Source organism: Beta vulgaris, unplaced genomic scaffold (genome assembly GCF_026745355.1).
Source record: "Beta vulgaris subsp. vulgaris cultivar EL10 unplaced genomic scaffold, EL10.2 EL10_2_Chr_UnSca2, whole genome shotgun sequence".
Taxonomy (NCBI): Eukaryota; Viridiplantae; Streptophyta; class Magnoliopsida; order Caryophyllales; family Amaranthaceae; genus Beta; species Beta vulgaris.
The window spans coordinates 71,356-89,551 of NW_026611044.1; the positions used below are offsets into that span (position 1 = coordinate 71,356).

Here is an 18,196-nt window from a genome sequence, read left to right on the forward strand (position 1 = left end):
CCAAATTACGATTTTGGGCCAAGATGAGCAAGAAACGGACGCGAAAAATCGGACTTCAACGAATTTAGCTTCTCTGCTGACGAACCCCTTAGAAATGGTGAAAAGAATATTTCAGGCTTTTGAATCGCTCAATTTTGAGGTCCGAGCTAGGAGTTAGTCCCAAATTACAATTTTGAGCCAAGATGCAAAGGACATAGACGCGAAAAATTGGGCTGCCAGGAATTCAGCTTATGAGCTCACGAATCTCTTAGAAATGGTTAAAAAGACATGTCAGGCTTTGGAATCGCTCAATTCTGATGTCTGGAATAGGAGTTAGGTCGAAATTACGATGTTGGGCCAAGATGAGCATGAATCAGACACGAAAAATAGTACTTCAACGAATTGAGCTTCTGAGCTTACGAACCCCTTAGAAATGGTAAAAAACCAATTCAGGCTTTTGAATCGCTCAATTCTGATGTTTAAGCTAGGAGTTAGTCCCCAATTACAATTGGGCACAGATGAGTAGTAGACAGACACAAAAAATTGGGCTGCAAGGAATTTAGCTTCTGAGCTCACGATCCCCTTAGAAATGGTAAAAAAAACATGTCAGGCTTTGGAATCGCTCAATTTTGATGTCCAAGACAGGAGTTAGGTCGAAATTACGATGTTGGGGCAATATGAGCATGAAACAGACACGAAAAATCGGACTTCAACGAATGCAGCTGCTGAGCTGACGAACCACTTAGAAATGGTAAAAAAACAATTCAGGCTTTTAAATTGCTCAATTCTAATGTCCGAGCTAGGAGTTAGTCCCAAATTACGATTTTGGGCCAAGATGAGCAAGAAACGGATGCGAAAAATCGGACTTCAACGAATTTAGCTTCTCAGCAGACGAACCCCTTAGAAATGGTAAAAAGAACATTTCAGGCTTTTAAATCGCTCAATTTTGAGGTCCGAGCTACGAGTTAGTCCCAAATTACAATTTTGAGCCAAGATGCAAAGGATATAGACGCGAAAAATTGGGTTGCAATGAATTCAGCTTCTGAGCTCACGAATCCGTTAGAAATGGTAAAAAAAAACATTTCAGGCTTTGGAATCGCTCAATTCTGATGTCCGAGATAGGAATTAGGTCGAAATTACGATGTTGGGCCAAGATGAGCATAAAACTGACACGAAAAATCGGACTTTAACGAATTCAGCTTCTGAGCTCACGAACCCCTTAGAAATGGTAAAAAACAATTTCAGGCTTTTGAATCGCTCAATTCTGATGTCCGAGCTAGGAGTTTGTTCCAAATTACGATTTTGGGCCAAGATGAGTAAGAAACGGACGCGAAAAATCGGACTTCAACGAATTTAGCTTCTCAGCTGACGAACGCCTTAGAAATGGTGAAAAGAATATTTCAGGCTTTTGAATCGCTCAATTTTTAGGTTCGAGCTAGAAGTTAGTCCCAAATTACAATTTTGAGCCATGATGCAAAGGACATAGACGCGAAAAATTGGGCTGCAAAGAATTCAGCTTATGAGCTCACGAATCGCTTAGAAATGGTTAAAAAGACATGTCAGGCTTTGGAATCGCTCAATTCTAATGTCCGGAATATGAGTTAGGTCGAAATTACGATGTTGGGCCAAGATGAGCATGAAACAGACACGAAAAATCGTACTTCAACGAATTCAGCTTCTGAGCTTACGAACCCCTTAGAAATGGTAAAAAACCAATTCAGGCTTTTGAATCGCTCAATTCTGATGTCTAAGCTAGGAGTCAGTCCCAAATTACGATTGGGCACAGATCAGTAGTAGACAAACACAAAAAATTGGGGTGCAAGGAATTCAGCTTCTGAGCTCACGATCCCCTTAGAAATGGTAAAAAAACATATCAGGCTTAGGAATCGCTCAATTTTGATGTCCAAGACAGGAGTTAGGTCGAAATTACGATGTTGGGGCAATATGAGCATGAAACAGACACGAAAAATCGGACTTAAACGAATGCAGCTTCTGAGCTGACGAACCACTTAGAAATGGTAAAAAAACAATTCAGGCTTTTGAATTGCTCAATTCTAATGTCCGAGCTAGGAGTTAGTCCCAAATTAAGATTTTGGGCCAAGATGAGCAAGAAACGGATGCGAAAAATCGAACTTCAACGAATTTAGCTTCTTAGCTGACGAACCCCTTAGAAATGGTGAAAAGAATATTTCAGGCTTTTGAATCGCTCAATTTTGAGGTCCGAGCTAGGAGTTAGTCCCAAATTACAATTTTGAGCCAAGATGCAAAGGACATAGACGCGAAAAATAGGGCTGCAAGGAATTCAGCTTATGAGCTCACGAATCGCATAGAAATGGTTAAAAAGACATGTCAGGCTTTGGAATCGCTCAATTCTGATGTCCGGAATAGGAGTTAAGTCGAAATTATGATGTTGGGCCAAGATGAGCATGAAACAGACACGAAAAATCGTACTTCAATGAATTAAGCTTCTGAGCTTACGAACCCCTTAGAAATGGTAAAAAACCAATTCAGGCTTTTGAATCGCTCAATTCTGATGTCTAAGCTAGGAGTTAGTCCCAAATTACGATTGGGCACAAATAAGTAATAAACAGACACAAAAAACCTGACTGCAAAGAATTCAGCTTTTGAGCTCACGACGCCTTAGAAATGGTAAAAAAACATCTCAGGCTTTGGAATCGCTCAATTATGATATCCGAGCTAGGAGTTAGGCCCAAATTTCGATGTTGGGCCAAGATGAGTAGGAAACAGACTCAAAAAATCAGACTTCAACGAATTCAGCTTCTGAGCTCACGAACCCCTTAGAAATGGTAAAAAAAACATATCAGGCTTTGGAATCGCTCAATTCTAATGCCCGAGCTAAGACTTAGGCCCAAATTACAATTTTGGGCGAAGATGAGCAAGAAACGGACGCGAAAAATCGGACTTCAACGAATTTAGCTTCTCAGATGACGAACCCCTTATAAATGGTGAAAAGAATATTTCAGGCTTTTGAATCGTTCAATTTTGAGGTCCGAGCTAGGAGTTAGTCCTAAATTACAATTTTGAGCCAAAATGCAAAGGACATAGACGCGAAAAATTGGGCTGCAAGGAATTCAGCTTATGAGCTAACGAATCGCTTAGAAATGGTTAAAAAGACATGTCAGGCTTTGGAATCGCTCAATTCTGATGTCCGAAATAGGAGTTAGGTCGAAATTACGATGTTGGGCCAAGATGAGCATGAAACAGACACGAAAAATCGTACTTCAATGAATTAAGCTTCTGAGCTTATGAACCCCTTAGAAATGGTAAAAAATCAATTCAGGCTTTTGAATCGCTCAATTCTGATGTCTAAGCTAGGAGTTAGTCCCAAACTACGATTGGGCACAGATGAGTAGTAGACAGACACAAAAAATTGGGCTGCAAGGAATTCAGCTTCTGAGCTCACGAGCCCCTTAGAAATGGTAAAAAAACATGTCAGGCTTTGGAATCGCTCAATTTTGATATCCAAGACAGGAGTTAGGTCGAAATTACGATGTTGGGGGAATATGAGCATGAAACAGAGATGAAAAATCGGACTTCAACGAATGCAGCTTTTGAGCTGACGAACCACTTAGAAATGGTAAAAAAACAATTCAGGCTTTTGAATTGCTCAATTCTAATGTCCGAGCTAGGAGTTAGTCCCAAAATACGATTTTGGGCCAAGATGAGCAAGAAACGGATGCGAAAAATCGGACTTCAACGAATTTAGCTTCTCAGCTGACGAACCCCTTAGAAATGGTAAAAAGAACATTTTAGGCTTTTAAATCGCTCAATTTTGAGGTCCGAGCTACGAGTTAGTCCCAAATTACAATTTTGAGCCAAGATGCAAAGGATATAGACGCGAAAAATTGGGTTACAATGAATTCAGCTTCTGAGCTCACGAATCCGTTAGAAATGGTAAAAAAAAAAAACATGTCAGGTTTGGAATCGCTCAATTCTGATGTCCGAGATAGGAGTTAGGTCGAAATTACGATGTTGGGCCAAGATGAGCATGAAACAGACACGAAAAATCGGACTTCAACGAATTCAACTTCTGAGCTCACGAACCCCTTAGAAATGGTAAAAAACAACTTCAGGCTTTTGAATCGCTCAATTCTGATGTCGGAGCTACGAGTTTGTCCCAAATTACGATTGGGCATGGATGAGTAGTAAACAGACACAAATAATCTCATTGCAAGGAATTCTGCTTCTGAGCTCATGAACCCCTTAGAAATGGTACAAAAACATGTCAGGCTTTGGAATCGCTCAATTATGATGTCCGAGCTAGGAGTTAGGCCCAAATTACGATGTTGGGCCAAGATGAGTAGGAAACAGACACGAAAAATCGGACTTCAACGAATTCAGCTTCTGAGTTCACGAACCCCTTAGAAATGGTAAAAAAAACATATCAGGCTTTGGAATCACTGAATTCTGATTTCCGAGCTAGAAGTTAGGCCCACACTACTACAAAAGGAGTGTTATCGCGACGCTTTTTAACCCATTTGGTGACGCTTAAAAGCGTCGCGAAATTTGCTGTCGACGCTGCCAAAAAGCGTCGAGCAGAATCAGTCGGCAATTCGCGTCACCAAAAAGCGTCGCCATTGGCGTCACCAAAAAGCGTCGCCATTGGCGTCATCAAAAAGCGTCTCCCTTACCCGTATAGCCGTCGCCACATTGGTTAGTGGGGTGCCATCAACTAATTTATAGACGCTTTAAAGTGTCCTAATTCGAGATGCTTTTTGTCGACTATAATTAGTCACGACGCTTTTTAGTGTTGAGAGAAATTTGGCTGGAAAATTAATCTTATATTTGTCATAAGTTCTTGACAAGGAAAAGCGTCTAGATTTTGTATGGACTCTTTTGGTACTTTTTTCATAATTAATTAACAAATAATTATATATAATAATACAGTAGTAATATAAAATAGGAAAAATTGACAAAAATAAGCCAACCTTTGGCCCATCTTCCACAAATAAGCCAACATTTTGAAATTCCATAAATAAGCTAACCTTTGCATCATTTTAGCCAAATTTAGGTCAGATGACTTGTGACCGGTTGTATAGGTAATAATTTTGTTTTATTCCTTTAATTTTCTCTTTATCCTCATTTTTTACTCTTTATTTTTCTCTCTCCTCTCATTCACTCTTATGCTAAAATGATGCAAAGGTTATCGAAGGGAGAGAGAAAGGAGGTTCATTGTGGAAGTGGATATCTGTGGCGATCCGGTGGGTGGAGGTCCAGTGGGTGATGAGAAAAGAGGGAGAGAGAAGAGAGGAAGCATAAGAGTGAATGAGATGAGAGAGAAAAATAAAGAGTAAAAAATGAGAATGAAGAGAAAATTAAAGAAATACAACAAAATCATTACCTATACAACCGGTCACAAGTCATCTGACCTAAATTTGGCTAAAATGATGCAAAGGTTAGCTTATTTCTGGAATTTCAAAATGTTGGCTTATTTGTGGAAGATGGGCCAAAAGTTGGCTTATTTTTGTCAATTTTTCCTATAAAATATATATATATATATATATATATATAGTAATTTAGAATATAAAGTAAACAATGCAACTTGAAGATTACATAAAAATACTTCGAACAATGTACTTGTAATCATAAATCATAAACGTAGTTCGCACAATTAAAATTCCTACACACGTTCATTAATAATACTTCATAACTAATATGTTACTAAAAATACCACAAAATTAAAACACACTAAAAATGTAGTTGTAGCCTTACAAAACTAACTAATAATACTAAGATCTAGCAAAACAATGATGGCAGTCAATTTGAAGCCTCAAGTAGTGTCCTCTTGTTCTTGATCTGTTGGACTTTTATTATTATTTTCGAGTACCTTCAAAAGATGAAAAATAAGACCAAAATTATAATTAGCACATGTAATATATCCCAAAAAATAGGTAACACGAGCATAAAATAATTTAGACTAGAAAGACGAACACTATAATGTTCATAATTTACAGAAGGTTGTTCAAATTTTTCCTCTCATATAGCAGCGTGCAATGTTCCAATCTTACACTTCCTTTCACTTGTTGTCATGGAGTAAATTACATGCTTTAGAGCTTATGCTCTGTTCAAATAGATTTCATATATTATTAAAGCGGGAAAAAGTGCATATTTTCGAATTCATGCCATGTGATCAATTTATCCTAGTTCTGTCCATTATTAATGGTCGCATTGCTTGTTCAGGACCTACAACCACCTTTAAAAGTAGTCTCATCTTATGGAAGAGTTGTCACTGTTAATATCACATCTCTGGCAAAAAAACATGCAACCTTTATGCTTGCCAAAATAGAAGACATCACCTTGGGATGGTGGCACATGGTTGTGGTAGAGCCAAGGGTCTAGCACTGATGGTAAATCAGTAATGGACTTATGGTTTGTTTGAGAGCACGGTATTGCTGGGACCCACGAGAAGTGAGTGGAGCAAACCCGACCATGAAGAAGTGAAGACGAGGAAAAGGGATGAGGTTAACTGCAAGTTTACGAAGATCAGAGTTCAGCTGACCAGGTAACCTCAGGCAGGAGGTCACACCACTCATGGTAGCAGAGATCAAATGGTTCAGATCACCAACTGCAAGCAAAACAATTTGTCAATTTCACAGCCTTACATGAGACACAAGGAAAACAACTTGACAGCACGAAATCAAGTTACAATCAGCAATTTGGAATATCATTTCAATATTTACAATGTTACTAAGATCAGGGAAGCCAACTCGTGACATGAACCATAAGAATCATTCAAGATAGCAATCAATATAAGATAATAGACTGTAATACTCCAAGATGGGGTAAGGCAGTCAACGCAAGCCTTTGCACGTTAATGGCAAGCACATGACGACAAACAAAGATAACAACTCTTCACAAAAATGGTGAGCAACTCTAAACTCTGGCCATGAGGCAAGGGAATTGAAGGTCAATAAAGAGAAAAGCAGCACATTGCCACCATTGAGAAGGACAAACATATAATGGTCTAACAAAAGAGCAAGTATTCAGAAATGACTCAAAAGCTGATTCAAAAGCCTGAATCTAAAAGATCTTAGATTCAGATATTCTGCCAGACTCAAAACACTAGAAAGCTGATTCAAAAGCCTGAATCTAGAAAGGATCCTACATTGAGTTATTCTTGCCAAACTCCCACCAAATCTCCTAACATTACATATTCAGATATACGACTAATAGCATTTCACCCAATCAGCAGTGAAATTATAAATCATTTCAATAGAAAGCAGGTGAAAGCAAACTCACAGCTAGGGGTAGTCAGCTTGAGAGTCCTGAAGCAAATGTTGTAAAGAGCCTCGTTATCAAGCACCATACACTCATCAACATTCTCAACAAGCTGATTGACAGAGAGAGTAGCATTGTAAGGCTCAACAACTATATTCCTTGAAGAGTACATGTCTTATTCCTACTGACTATAAATATATGGTTCAATCAACAAGACAAATAAAGGCAAGAAAGGCCATACCAGTACGAAAGATAAGTAATAAGCTCTCAAACACCAAGGAAAAAGCTCTTTATCCATCTTTAGTTTTCCCATTTATTTACGCCCTTGTGGTGCAGTAAGTTCTAAATTGAACTCTCCAATATTCTAATTTCAGATTCCCACAGTGGAATTAATCTTACAAAAAATTAGCCAACAATACTTATATGTATTCTTAAGATGACCTTAATCTAGCTCACATTATAAACAACAACAACAATATTAGAGCCTAAATCCCGTGAAAACAGGGAGTAGTTTCTTCAAGTAGTGTAATAGAGCTGAGGTATCTGACCTATGGATGACACCAATGTTCAACACTAACAAAAAGAGGAACCATGAATTAAGAACCTAAGGTTTGAAATTATAATAGCAATAGAGTCACATGAAAGTTCAGTAAATTAATGGAATATATACACCAGATAGTTCCTTCCATCAAGATTTATTCCTCCTAGCAGACAAAGAGGCACCCAGACAGTCATTGATGCAGCGACAAATGCAACAAATGATATGCGTTTTGAGGCTATCTAGTCAGCTAGTTTCAAGCAGGAGTGAAGCTGCTCTGGACATAGAAGATCTGGTTATCTTGTGATCTGGTTATCTTGTTTTTTTTCTTATGAATCGGAGCAAATTTAAATACGTTATGGCTTGTTCCACCGTCTTGGCCATTACCCATAGCTACCAAAAGACAAAAAGAAGTCCATTACTTCTATCACTGATGATTGCTCAGATCATCTCATAAAATTGACTATCTGCTCTATTAAAATTTGTAGGATGTATTACTTGCAGAATAAATAAAAGATCAGCTTCTCTACACAAAATATTACTTACACCCATCAAGTAATTAAGTTAGACAAAAAAAATGCATCAAATCGAGTTATAGAAATAAGAACAGACTGCAATGAAGTAAAGAAGTTGATTATCAGAGCAAGTTATCGGACAAGCTTAGACTGACATTGGCACAGATCTCTTCTCACCTGATATATATTCCCAGTAGTAATGTTGTTGTCTCGTGTGAGTGTCACATCAAGGAAACGCTCGTAATTACCCAAGTCAAAGTCAACCTTTATGAATATACACGAGGGATACGTTAAAATTTCAAAATCCAAAACTCAAAGAAGAAAATATTTTCAACCAAAATTAGGCTAAATACAAGAATAAAGTGCATTCATGGAATGCTGAAGTAAAAACTAAAAACTATGTTATCATATGTGACTGATGGATCAAGCAGTAGGTAATATGCATATGGGAGGCCATACAATTAAGACAGCAAAACAACCACACTAGAATGCTAGTGACCTGATAACAAATACTAAAGCCAAAAGCATCAAGTAAATATAGTTCCCAATGTCCTGTAATTTAACAGACAGAAAACTTGTGCTAACAGAGCAATGTCATTTTGCTTCTAGAAAATATTTCAAGAGCAGATTACACTTAGCTATTTATTGGTTAATTCTAATTTTGTATTGGCGTTGGTACTAAATGAAGTTCATCCTTTGTTGATTTCATTATCTATTAGGCGTTAATGTTATAGAAAAAGGTCTGTTTGGTTGGTATTTACTTCTTTCATATTGCTTCCACTTGGGAAGTGACTCGAAGGCTTATTGTCACTATTCTTTATTGCTGAGTTTCTGTAATAGTCTTCTGTCTATAATGTTTTAGATTTTATATGAATGCTGCAGGGTAGTTAGGCCAGGTGATATAGGATTTGTTTCCTTGAAGAAGCCTCCTCCTATGAAAACTTGGAAGGTTAGCTGCTGCTTGCCTCATCTTATGATAGAACATAATTATTAAAGAAAAGAAGGAAATATCAAATGCTAAAGAAACTACCAATCCCACTATCTAAGTTTACTGTGATTCTAAATCATAGAATATTATCATGCTAAATGCCATCAAATATAATCATCAGAACTCATGAAGTATAATAAAGATCAATCTGAACAAAAATATTCTATAAAAAACCAAAGACAATATGAACTAAAAAACAAAAAAAAAAAAAAATTGATTAAAGTAACAGGATGAACATTAACATTAACGCCTAATAGATAATGAAATCAACAAAGGATGAACTTCATTCAGTACCAACGCCACTGCAAAATTAGAATTAACCATGGATTTTGCCGATGATTGAAAATCAACTACTCAAACACAAGAGAAAGATACTACCATTGAATTTGCAATTCAACGAATTACTAGGCATGAATGATTGACGCAGCGAAAAAACCGCCAACTACCCAAATACAAAAAGCTTAACCAATAGTGTAAAATTAAGAACAAAAAACTAAAGTAGAAGACGACTAAACAAAACTAGACTAAAATCAATTAAAGCAAAGGAACAAAAATACCAGAAATCTTGCAAGTGAATTGAATAGTGAAGAACTAAAGCAAACCAGACCAAGTGTAGATCTGCCACTGTCAGCGGCAGTTCGAAAAACCAAGTCTAAATTAAAAACTAAACCTAAAATTCTCCTTCTTCTCTGTCATGTAGGTCACACGTATCAAAAATATGTTTTCCGCAGAGTATTATGTTTTAACGATCTGATTGTGTCCAACTTTGTTTCATCTTTATACACATAAAAATAGCGTTTTTTTCCTTCATATTTCCATGAAAACTTTTATAAAGACCTATTGCCATAGAGATTATGATGAAATCAGAACACTATAGAATATGTTAATGTGCTCAATATTGCTTTGACAATTTTGTACTCTATACTGTGAAAACTGAAACGTAAGCGACCAATAGAGTTAGTATACTGTTGATAGTAACATATATCTTTATCCCATAGATTATATGTGCAAAGTATCGCCACTTGGGATTAATAAAACCTAAAATATAACAAAAACCTATTGTAAATTCTAAAAAACAGATTGATGTTTACAAAATTCATCAAAAAACAACATTTGGAGACGAATTACAGAAGGCACACATACCTGATGCAGAAGACGATGGCAAACAAGAACAATTTTATTGAAATTTCAGAGAATTCCGTTGTAAAACTCAAATTCTCGCCGCTTTGCAATTTGTGAGCAAAATTCGAAGACTTGGAACAAAAAAAAGGAGCAATTGATTAGAAAATTGAGAAATTCGAAGAATTGGAACGAAAAAACGGAGAAGGCATACCTGATGAAGAAGAAGGTTATGGCGAGCAATTGATGAGCGAATTGGGAAGAAGATGATTATAGGGTTTTTCGTTAACTACCAGCGCAGGTTTAGAGTATAGCGACAGTATCGCCTGCAGTTTGTCAGTAAAGTGGGGGGGAATTTTTTATTTTTAACTATCATTTAATTTTCTCTAAAATTTTAATTATCATTTAATGAGGACGCTTAAAAACGTTGGCAAGATTCTCGACGCTTTTAAGCGTCGAGATACTGCGTAATCAATTTGGCCCACTCAACACTTATGCCGAGGCATCGAGCACAAAGCGTCCAGAAGGTAAGGGTTTTCTAGTAGTGCCAAATTACGATTGTGGGCCAAGATGAGCCAGAAACGGACGCGAAAAATTGGACTTCAACGAATATAGCTTCTCAGCTCATGAACCCCTTAGAAATGGTAAAAAGAACATTTCAGGCTTTTGAATCACTCAATTTTGAGGTCCGAGCTAGGATTTAGTCCCAAATTACAATTTTGAGCCAAGATGCGAAGGACGCAGACGCGAATAATTAAGCTGTAAGGAATTCAGCTTCTGAGCTCACGAACCCCTTAGAAATGGTAAAAAACATGTCAGGCTTTGGAATCGCTAAATTCAAATGTCCGAGATAGGAGTTAGGTCGAAATTACGATGTTGGGCCAAAATGAGCATGAAACAGACACGAAAAATCGGAGTTCAACAAATTCAGCTTCTGAGCTCACTAACCCCTTAGAAATGGTAAAACACCAATTCAGGCTTTTGAATCGCTCAATTCTGATGTCCGAGCTAGGAGTTAGTCCCAAATTATTGATTGGGCACAGATGAGTAGTAAACAGACACAAAAAATTGGCTGCAAGGAATTCAGCTTCTGAGCTCACGATCCCCTTAGAAATGGTAAAAAACATGTCAGGCTTTGGAATTGCTCAATTCTGATGTCCGAGATAGGAGTTAGGTCGAAATTACGATGTTGGGCCAATATGAGCATGAAACAGACAAGAAAAATCGGACTTCAACGAATGCAACTTTTGAGCTCACGAACCACTAGAAATGGTTAAAAAACAATTCAGGCTTTTGAATTGCTCAATTCTAATGTCCTGATGTAGGAGTTAGGCCCAAATTACGATTTTGGGCCAAGATGAGCAAGAAACGGACGCGAAAAATCGGACTGCAAGGAATTCGTCTTCTGAGCTCACGAACCCCTTAGAAATGGTGAAAAAACATGTCAGGCTTTGGAATCGCTCAATTTTGATGTCCGAGATAGGAGTTAGGTCGAAATTACGATGTTGGGGCAATATGAGCATGAAACAGACACGAAAAATGGGCCTTCAACGAATGCAGCTTCTGAACTCACGAACTACTTAGAAATGGTAAAAAAAAACAATTCAGGCTTTTGAATGGCTCAATTCTAATGTCCGAGCTAGCAGTTAGGCCCAAATTACGATTTTGGGCCAAGATGAGCCAGAAACGGACGCGAAAAATCAGACTTCAACGAATTTAGCTTTTCAGCTCACAAACCCCGGCCCTTAGAAATGGTAAAAAGAACATTTCAGGCTTTTGAATCGCTCAATAGTGAGGTCCGAGCTAGGAATTAGTCCCAAATTACAATTTAAAGCCAAGATGCGAAGGACACAGACACGAAAAATTGGGCTGCAAGGAATTCAGCTTCTGAGCTCACAAACCCCTTAGAAATGGTAAAACAAGCTTTGGAATCGCTCTTCTAATGTCCGAGATAGGAGTAAGGTCGAAATTCGATGTTAGCCCAAGATGAGCATGAAACAGAAACGAAAAATCAGAATTCAAGGAATTCAGATTCTGAGCTCACGAACCCCTTAGAAACGTTATAAAATCATTTCAGGCTTTGGAATCGATCAATTCTGCTGTCCGAGCTAGGACTTAGGCCCAAATTACGATTTTGGGCACATATGAGCAGTAAATAGATGCAAAAAATCTAACTGCAAGGAATTCAGCTTCTGAGCTCGCGAACCCCTTAGAAATGGTAAAAAACATGTCAGGCTTTGGAATCGCTCAATTCTGATGTCCCAGCTAGGAGTTAGGCCCAAATTACGATTTTGGCCAAGATGAGTAGGAAACAGACACGAAAAATCAGACTTCAACGAATTCAGCTTCTGAACTCACAAACCCCTTAGAAATGGTAAAAAAAACATATCAGGCTTTGGAATCGCTCAATTCTGATGTCCGAGGTAGGAGTTAGGCCCAAATTACGATTTTGGGCCAAGATGAGCAAGAAACGGATGCGAAAAATCGGACTTCAATGAATTTAGCTTCTCAGCTCACGAACCCTTATAAATGGTAAAAAAACATGTCAGGCTTTGGAATCGCTCAATTCTGATGTCCGAGCTAGGAGTTAGGTCGAAATTACAATGTTGGGCCAAGATAAGCATGTAACAGACACCAAAAATAGGACTTCAACGAATGCAGCTTCTGAGCTCACGAATCACTTAGAATTGGTAAAAAATACCGATTCAGGCTTTTGAATTTCTCAACTCTGTTGTCCGAGCTAGGATTTAGTCCCAAATTACGATTGGGCACAGATGAGTAGTAAACAGTCACAAAAAATAGGGATGCAAGGAATTCAGCTTCTGAGCTCATGAACCCCTTAGAAATGGTACAAAAACATGTCAGGCTTTGAAATTGCTCAATTATGATGTCCGAGCTAGGAGTTAGGCCCAAATTATGATGTTGGGCCAAGATGAGCATGAAACAGACACGAAAAATCGGACTTCAACGAATTCTGCTTCTGAGCTCACGAACCCCTTAGAAATGGTTAAAAAACCAATTCAGGCTTTTGAATCGCTCAATTATGATGTCCGAGGTAGGAGTTAAGCCCAAATTACGATTTTGGGCCAAGATGAGCAAGAAACGGACGCGAAAAATCGGACTTCAACAAATTTAGCTTCTCAGCTCACGAACCCTTAGAAATGCTAAAAAAATCATTTCAGGCTTTTGCATTGCTTAATTTAGAGGTACGAGCTACGAGTTAGTCCCAAATTACAATTTTGAGCCAAGATGAGAAGGACACAGACACGAAAAATTGGGCTGCAAGGAATTCAGCTTCTAAGCTCACGAACCCCTTAGAAATGGTAAAAAAACATGTCAGGCTTTGTAATCGCTCAATTCTGATGTCCGAGATAGGAGTTACGTCGAAATAAAGATGTTGGGCCAAGATGAGCATGAAACAGAAACGAAAAATCGGAATTCAACGAATTCAGCTTCTGAGCTCACGAACCCCTTAGAAATGTTATAAAATTATATTAGGCTTTGGAATCGATCAATTCTGCTGTCCGAGCTAGGAGTTAGGCCTAAATTACGATTTTGGGCACAGATGAGCAGTATACAGATGCAAAAAATCTAACTGCAAGGAATTCAGCTTCTGAGCTCACGAACCCTTTAGAAATGGTGAAAAAACCACTTAAAGCTTTTGAATCGCTCAATTCTGATGTCCGAGCTAGGAGTTAGGCCCAAATTATGATTTTGGGCACAAATGAGTAGTAAACAGACACAAAAAATCTTACTGCAAGGAATTCAGCTTCTGAGCTCACGAACCCCTTAGAAATGGTAAAAAAAAAGTCAGGCTTTGAAATCGCTCAATTATGATGTCCGAGCTAGGAGTTAGGCCAATTACGTGTTGGCCAAGATGAGTAGGAAACAGACACGAAAAATCGGACTTCAACGAATTCAGCTTCTGAGCTCACAAACCCCTTAGAGATGGTAAAAAAACATATCAGGCTTTGGAATCGCTCAATTCTAATGTCCGAGCTGGGAGTTAGGCCCAAATTACGATTTTGGGCCAAGATGAGCAAGAAACTGACGCGAAAAATCGGACTGCAACAAATTTAGCTACTCAGCTCACGAACCCTTAGAAATGCTAAAAAAATCATTTCAGGCTTTTGCATCGCTCAATTTTGAGGTCCGAGCTAAGAGTTAGTCCCAAATTACAATTTTGAGCCAAGATGAGAAGGACACAGACGCGAAAAATTGGACTGCAAGGCAGCTTCTGAGCTTAACCCTTAGAAATGGTAAAAAAAACATGTCGCTTTGGAATTGCTCAATTCTGATGTCCGAGCTAGGAGTTAGGTCGAAATTACGATGTGGGGCAAGATAAGCAAGAAACTGGCGCGAAAAATCGGACTTTAACAAATTCGGCTTCTGAGCTCACATCCCCTTAAAAATGGTAAAAAAAATCATTTCAGGCTTTTCAATCGCTCAATTTTGAGGTCCGAGCTAGGAGTTAGTCCTAAATTAAACTTTTAAGCCAAGATGAGAAGGACACACACGCGGAAATTTGGGCTACAAGGAATTCAGCTTCTGAGCTCACGAACCCGTTAGAAATGGTAAAAAAACATGTTAGGCTTTGGAATCGCCTAATTCTGATGTCCGAGATAGGAGTTAGGTCGAAATTACGATGTTGGGCCAAGATGAGCATGAAACAGACACGAAAAATCGGAGTTCAACGAATTCAGCTTCTGAGCTCACAAACCGTTAGAAATGGTAAAACAATTCAGGCTTTGGAATCGCTCAATTAAGATGTCGGAGCTAGGAGCTAGGCCCAAATTTCGATGTTGGGCCAAGATGAGCAGGAAACAGACACGAAAAATCGTACTTCAACAAATTCATCTTCTGAGCTCACGAACCCCTTAGAAATGGTAAAAAAATCAATTCATGCTTTTGAATCGCTCAATTCTAATGTCCGAGCTAGGAGTTAAGCCCAAATACCGATTTTGGGCCAAGATGAGCAAGAAACAGACGCGAAAATTCGGACTTCAAAATATTAAGCTTCTCAGCTCACGAACCCCTTAGAAATGGTCAAAAGAACATTTCAGGCTTTTGAATCGCTCATTTTTGAGGTCCGGGCCAGGAGTTAGTCCCAAATTACACTTTTGAGCCAAGATGCGAAAGACTCAGACGCGAAAAATTGGGCCGCGAGGAATTCAGCTTTTGAGCTCATGAACCCCTTGGATATGGTAAGAAAAACATGTCAGGCTTTGGAATCGCTAAATTATGATGTCCGAGATAGGAGTTAGGTCGAAATTACTATTTCGGGCCAAGATAAGCAAGAAACGGGCGCGAAAAATCGGACTTTAACAAATTCGGCTTCTGAGCTCACGAACCCCTTAGAAATGGTAAAAAACCAATTCAGGCTTTTGAATCGCTCAATTTTGATGTCTGAGCTAGGAGTTAGTCCCAAATTACGATTGGGCACAGATGAGTAGTAAACAGACACAAAAAATTATGTTGCAAGGAATTCAGCTTCTGAGCTCTCGAGCCCCTTAGAATTGGTAAAAAAACATGTCAGGCTTTGGAATCGCTCAATTTTGATGTCCGAGATAAGAGTTAGGTCGAAATTACAATGTTGGGCCAATATGAGCATGAAACAGACACGAAAAATCGTACTTCAACTAATACAGCTTCTGAGCTCTCGAACAACTTTGAAATGGTAAAAAACCACTTCAGGCTTTTGAATCACTCAATTTTGATGTCCGAGCTAAGAGTTAGGCCCAAATTACGATTTTGGGCACATATGAGTAGTAAACAGACACAAAAATCTGACTCCAAGGAATTCTGCTTATGACCTTACGAACCCCTTAGAAATGGTAAAAAAAACATGTCAGGCTTTAGAATCGCTCAATTATGATGTCCGAGCTAGGAGTTAGTCCCAGATTACGATGTTGGGCCAAGATGACTAGGAAACTAACACGAAAAATCGAACTTCAACGAATTCAGCTTCTGAGCTCACGAACCCCTTAAAAATGGTAAAAAAACATATCAGGCTTTCGAATCGCTCAATTCTGATGTCTGAGCTAGGAGTTAGGCCCAAATTACGATTTTGGGCCAAGATGAGCAAGAAACGGACCCAAAAATCGAACTTCAACGAATTTAGCTTCTCAGCTCACGAACCCTTAGAAATGGTAAAAAAAAACATTTCAGGCTTTTGAATCGCTCAATTTTGAGGTCCGAGCTAGGAGTAAGTCCCAAACTAATATTTTGATCCAAGATGAGAAGGACACAGCCGCGAAAAATTTGGCTGCAAGGAATTCAGCTTTTGAGCTTAAACCCCTTAGAAATGGTAAAAAAACATGTCAGGCTTTGGAATCGCTCAATTCTGATGTCCGAGCTAGGAGTTAGGTCGAAATTACTATGTGGGGCCAAGATAAGTAAGAAACGGATGCGAAAAATCGGACTTCAACAAATTTAGCTTCTCAGCTCACGAACCCTTAGAAATGGTAAAAAAAACATTTCAGGCTTTGGAATCGCTCAATTTTGAGGTCCGAGCTAGGAGTTAGTCAAAAATTACAATTTTGAGCCAAGATGCGAAGGACACAAACGCGAGAAATTGTGCTGCAAGGAAATCAGCTTCTGAGCTCACGAAGCCCTTAGAAATGGTAAAACAGGCTTTGGAATCGCTCAATTATGATGTCCGAGCTAGGAGTTAGTCCCAAATTATCAGGCTTTGGAATCGCTCAATTCTGATGTCCGAGCTAGGAGTTAGGCCCAAATTACGATTTTGGGCCAAGATGAGCAAGAAACGGACGCGAAAAATCCGACTTCAACGAATTTAGCTTCTTAGCTCACAAACCCTTAGAAATGGTAAAAAAAAACATTTCAGGCTTTTGAATCGCTCAATTTTGAGGTCCGAGCTAGGAGTTTGTCCCAAATTAATATTTTGATCCAAGATGAGCAAGAAACTGACGCGAAAAATTTGGCTGCAAGGAATTCAGCTTCTGAGCTTGAACCCCTTAGAAATGGTAAAAAAAACATGTCAGGTTTTGGAATCGCTCAATTCTGATGTCTGAACGAGGAGTTAGGTCGAAATTAGGATGTGGGGCCAAGATAAGCAAGAAACGGACGCGAAAAATCGGACTTCAACAAATTTAGCTTCTCAGCTCATGAACCCTTAGAAATGCTAAAAAAACATGTCAGGCTTTGGAATCGCTCCATTCTGATGTCCGAGCTAGGAGTTAGGTCGAAATTACGAAGTTGGACCAAGATAAGCAAGAAACGGACGCGAAAAATCGGACTTCAACAAATTTAGCTTCTTAGCTCACGAACCCTTAGAAATGGTAAAAAACATTTCAGGCTTTTGAATCGTTCAATTTTCAGGTCCGAGATAAGAGTTAGTCCAAAATTACAATTTTGACCCAAGATGCGAAGGACACAGACGCGAAAAATTGGGCTGCAAGGAAATCAGCTTCTGAGCTCACAAACCCCTTAGAAATGGTAAAACAGGCTTTGGAATCGCTTAATTCTGATGTCCGAGATAGGAGTTAGGTCGAAATTACGATGTTGGGCGAAGATGAGCATGAAATAGACACGAAAAATCGGACTTCAACGAATTCAGCTTCTGAGCTCACGAACCCCTTAGAAATGGTAAAAAACCACTTCAGGCTTCTGAATCGCTTAATTTTGATGTCCGGGCTAGGAGTTAGGCCCAAATCACGATTTTGGGCACAGATGAATGTCTGGCTTTGGAATCGCTCAATTCTGATGTCCGAGGTAGGAGTTAGTCCCAAATTACGATGTTGGGCCAAGATGAGTAGGAAACTGACACGAAAAATTGAACTTCAACGACTTCAGCTT

General features: G+C 38.8%; 1 protein-coding gene across 1 annotated transcript; it reads right to left on the bottom strand.

The window, feature by feature from the left end:
- Positions 1 to 6,335: 6,335 nt before the first annotated feature.
- On the bottom strand, positions 6,336 to 7,390 carry LOC104885369 (tubulin beta-1 chain-like). The gene is made up of 2 exons (XM_057392339.1): positions 7,240 to 7,390; positions 6,336 to 6,565 (listed from the first exon to the last, which is right to left on the bottom strand). Exons 1-2 carry the CDS (start codon positions 7,388 to 7,390, stop codon positions 6,336 to 6,338), a joined length of 381 nt encoding a protein of 126 aa, XP_057248322.1.
- Between the last annotated feature and the right edge of the window lie 10,806 nt (positions 7,391 to 18,196).

Bases quoted from the DNA above. Each gene is read 5' to 3' on its own strand.
- LOC104885369 (XM_057392339.1), bottom strand. From the start codon at position 7,390: ATGTACTCTTCAAGGAATATAGTTGTTGAGCCTTACAATGCTACTCTC. The intron at 6,566-7,239 runs GTGAGTTTGCTT...TTTTGCTTGCAG, and splicing joins CAAGCTGACTACCCCTAGCT to TTGGTGATCTGAACCATTTG.